We start from the raw sequence: 4586 nt of genomic DNA, 5'->3' as shown, positions 1-4586 counted from the left end.
TCCTCAGGGGGGGTCCAGTAACCTCCTGGTACTTCGAAAAATACCCGAAACACTTCGGAACCATTCCGGTGTCCGAATATAACCTTCCAATATATTGATCTTTACCTCTCGACCATTCCGAGACTCCTCGTCATGTCCATGATCTCACCCGGGACTCCGAAAAAACTTCGGTCATCAAATCACATAACTCATAATACAAATCATCATCGAACATTAAGCGTGCAGACCCTACGGATTCGAGAACTATGTAGACATATCCGGTCAATAACCAATAGCGGAACCTGGATGCTCATATCAATGTTGGGGATATCGCTTATCGGTCGACCCATGATAAGGGGTAAATCAGCCAGTTTATCGGCATATCGGCCGATTTATCGTCATATCGGTTGATTTATCAGCCGATATATCTTATCAGTCAGACATTGGTAAGCGATAAATCGGCCGATTTATCGGAATATCGGAAGATATCTTGAACAGTGACTCATATTGGTTCCTATATATTCTACGAAGATCTTTATCAATCAAACCACATAATAACATACATTATTCCTTTTGTCATCGGTATGTTACTTGCCCGAGATTTGATCATCGGCATCATCATACCTAGTTCAATCTCGTTACCGGCAAGTCTCTTTACTCGTTCCGTAATGCATCATCCCGTAACTAACTCATTAGTCACATTGCTTGCAAGGCTCATAGTGATGTGCACTACCGAGAGGGCCCAAAGATACATCTCCGATACACGGAGTGACAAATCCTAATCTCGATCTATGCCAACTCAACAAACACCATCGGAGACACCTGTAGAGCATCTTTATAATCACACAGTTACGTTGTGACGTTTGATAGCACACAAGGTGTTCCTCTAGTATTAGGGAGTTGCATAACTCATAGTTATAGGAACATGTATAAGTCATGAAGGAAGCAATAGCAATAAAAATAAACGATCATTATGCTAAGCTACCGAATGGGTCTTGTCCATCACATCATTCTCTAATGATGTGATCCCTTTCATCAAATGACAACTCATGTCTATGGTTAGGAAATTTAACCATCTTTGATTAACGAGCTAGTCAAGTAGAGGCATACTAGGGACATTCTGTTTGTCTATGTATTCACATTTGTACTAAGTTTCCGGTTAATATAATTCTAGCATGAATAATAAACATTTATCATGACATAAGGAAATATAAATAACAACTTTATTATTGCCTCCAGGGAATATTTCCTTCAGTCGCCGTTACGATATCCCCGCTTGAACAAACTCGTTCCCAAATCCATCACCGGTCATAGAAAGATTACCTCGTCGGAGAAGAATCCAGACCTTCTTTATTCAGCATAGTTGTTACCTTTACCGAAGCTAAGGCGTCAGACGATCCAAAAACCTGAGCTACTAGGGCTCTAAAACCTAAAGCTAAAACAATCCACACACACGGGATCTAGCAACCCCCTTCACCACCGACGACCAAGAGGTAGCTAACGGGGAGGGGGGCATGGGAAGCCACCGAAAAACGGCGTCGAAAGGTTGACTCTCTTGGCGGGGGCAACTAGGGTTGATGTCGCTGGCCTTCAAAAAGCATAATTTGAAGACTGCCGATTCCGCTGACATGCATTGTTTACGCACTTGTGCCCAAAGGCAAGTTCAGAATGAAAGCAACCAGCTATTTTTTTTAATATTGTATTGTATCAGTGATTTGTTCCTACCGAGGAAATATCATATGCTCCCATCCTTGGGTGCTCCCTATACTCCAACTTCAAAAAAATAAATTTTGAATGTTTCAAAAAATTCTGAAATTTTTTATGAATGTTTATAAGAAATGTAACTACAAGTCCTGAAAATTTCAGATCTAAAATCTAACTGAAAATTGAGAAACGAAAATGTGAAATCTAGCATGAATAGTGCCATAAAAAGTCAAAAGCAACATTTGACACTATTCACATCAGAGTTTTTCTTTTTTGTTTCTCAATGTACATTTTGAGTTTGGACCTGAAATTTTTAGATGTTTTAGTCACATTCCTTGTGAGCATTCATATTTTTTCTGAAAATTTTAAAACATTTAAATTGATGTTTTGAAGTTGGAGCATGGGAACACCCCAGGAATGGGAGCACCTGAAATTTTCCCTGTTCCTACCACGGTTTCCCTGTTCCTACCACGGTTTGTTGACTTGCCCCCATTTGCGGGGGAACCAGCAACACACATTTGACACAACTTCTACTAGGCCTAGTCTGGCAGCACATTATTTTCTTATATAAAAAAATCATCGCAATCCAAAATCACAGTGCTCTAATATGTGGACAATGAATACGCCAGTTTGTCGCAAAAGAGGTTGAGAACTCTTTTCAAATACTTCCTGGAAAATAATTTGCGACATATCTTCCATTTCATAATGTAGTGCGTGTGCGTATATTTTTTTTCAAAAGTCAAATTTTACAAACTACGACCAAGTTTGTAGAAAAAAAACATCAACATAAGATACCAAATACATATCATGTGATACATCATGAGACATATTTTCATATTGCATATATATTTGGTACTGTAGATATAAATAATTTCTACAGAAATTTGATCAGAGTTTGTAAAGTTTGAATTTTTACAAAATCTATATAGGCTACATTATACTAGGACAGAGGAAGTGCCATGGTTTATGAAATTGCAGTATTTGTTGATGCTGAACACATTAAATTATTTAAACTGTGGTTTCTGAATAAACCATGTTACTTTCCAAAAAAAAAAACTGGGCTACTGCACATAACCTAATTTTTTAAAGTAGTACATTACATTAAAAATGTACAGTGTATTATCAAGTGCGAGTAAGAGAGAGCACGCGTGGAGCATTCCAAAGATAGCATACTATGGTAATCTAGTCTAGGTTAACAAAGGTACATACATCTCGCTGACAGTGAAGAGGGCCACTTGAGTACTAATTGGAGTCAAATCACATCGGCCTGTAGGGAAACATAGGAGATTAAAACAAAGCCGGCAAAGCAGCAACAGAATATTAATGAACTACAAACGAGATCAGAGCACGCAAAGACGGTACTCTCTAGAAATAAGTACTCCTCTGATCTACATCGAGTGATCTAGCTAGACATCGGGTGATCTAGCTAGCTACGTGCCGCACTGCTGATGGTGCAGCCCTCTGCTGACAATCCATGGAAAACTGAACACACGGTAGCCCACCAACTACGCTTACTGGGCGACATGGCCGTCGTCGCCGCTGCTACCTTCCGACGCGTCGTGGGAGTCGGGGTCGTCGTCGTGTTCGCCTTCACTCGAGGTGAGATGCGCGAGCCAGCAGTTGCCGTGGACGTGGCCGCTGACGCAGACGTAGTACTCGAGCCGGCCCTCGTCGGATCCCATCCGGCGCGACGCGCCGCGCGGCACGAGGTTGGCGGCGACCATGTTCCAGACGCGCGCGCCGCAGTAGGGGCAGCGCACGCGCGGGTCGAGCTCGGCCTGGCGGCCCAGCAGGCAAGCCCGCGTCCGCGAGCGCATGAACCACCGGAACACCCCGCGGTAGGCGCCGAGGTCGTCGTCCGCGCCGGGCACCGCGTGCTCGCACGGGTCGGACACGTACAGCATGTCGGTCCTGCAGCGCCGCGACAGGAAGCTCCGCCCGGAGGTCTTGGAGAAGCGCGACACCCGCGTGAGGTGCCCCGGCACCGGCACCGGCACGGCCGTCCCCGCGGCGCCGCAGCAGAAGGAGAGCAGCTTCGCCAGCGCCGGCCACCCGCCGCCAATGCGCCCCGAGGGCGGCGGGGCCGCTCCGGCTCCGACTCCGACCCCCGCGGCCGCCGTGAGCGACGCCACCATCCGCGGCGCGCGCGAGATGCAGAGCTCCCGCCAGAGCACGCGCTCCGCGACGGCGCGGAGCCGCCTGCTGACGCTCGCCGCGGTGCAGAGCGCCTGCGGGTCCCAGTTGATGGAGCGGAACACGAGCGACAGCACCTGCTCGTCCAGGATCCCCGTGTTGACGCCGCTGTAGCGCGGGGACCCAATGCCGCCGTCGCCATCCCGGTAGCTCGCGCTGCCAATGCCACCCGTCCCGCCGCCGCCGCTCCACGCGCCGCGGAACTGCCGCGTGTTCCGCGCGCCCTCGCTCATCGATCGCACGCGTCGCTCCGCTCGTGCTCCTAACTTGGAACAGGCACGTAGCCAATCCCAAACGAAAAGGTAGTAGCGCTACTGGTGAGTGAATGATGAGTAGCTAATGTGCATATGCGAGGACGGAGATGACAGACGGCGGCGGGCTCCCTCTATATAGACGTGCGTGCTCCCCGGAAGGGGTGGTGTCGGGGCAGGATCGAACCGGCCGTGTCGTGTCGCCGTTGCCCGTTGGACAGTTGGACCACTCACGCTCCGGCGCCGAGACCGACTAGAGTAATTTGTTGCTCGTCTCGATCACTGGACTGCAAGAGCCATCTTGTCAATTTCCATCTCCTCCAAAAGATACGCAACTGGATAGCACCACAGTAAAATAAGCACGCCAATTCACGGAGTACGCTGGATCAACGCGTCCTCGTGCACTAGAGTAAGCTTGTGCATCGATCAGGACCACCGACCCCCTGCCCAAACTCGGGT

The 4586-nt window shown here is 47.8% G+C and overlaps 1 protein-coding gene across 1 annotated transcript; it reads right to left on the bottom strand.

The window, feature by feature from the left end:
* Window positions 1–2867: 2867 nt before the first annotated feature.
* Window positions 2868–4182, bottom strand: LOC119272197 (EID1-like F-box protein 3). The gene has a single exon (XM_037553740.1). It carries the CDS (start codon window positions 4107–4109, stop codon window positions 3195–3197), a length of 915 nt encoding a protein of 304 aa, XP_037409637.1. The 5' UTR covers window positions 4110–4182; the 3' UTR covers window positions 2868–3194.
* Window positions 4183–4586: the final 404 nt, after the last annotated feature.

This window comes from Triticum dicoccoides, chromosome 3A (genome assembly GCF_002162155.2).
Source record: "Triticum dicoccoides isolate Atlit2015 ecotype Zavitan chromosome 3A, WEW_v2.0, whole genome shotgun sequence".
In the NCBI taxonomy this organism is placed as follows: Eukaryota; Viridiplantae; Streptophyta; class Magnoliopsida; order Poales; family Poaceae; genus Triticum; species Triticum dicoccoides.
This window is presented reverse-complemented; position numbering and strand designations above follow the sequence as displayed.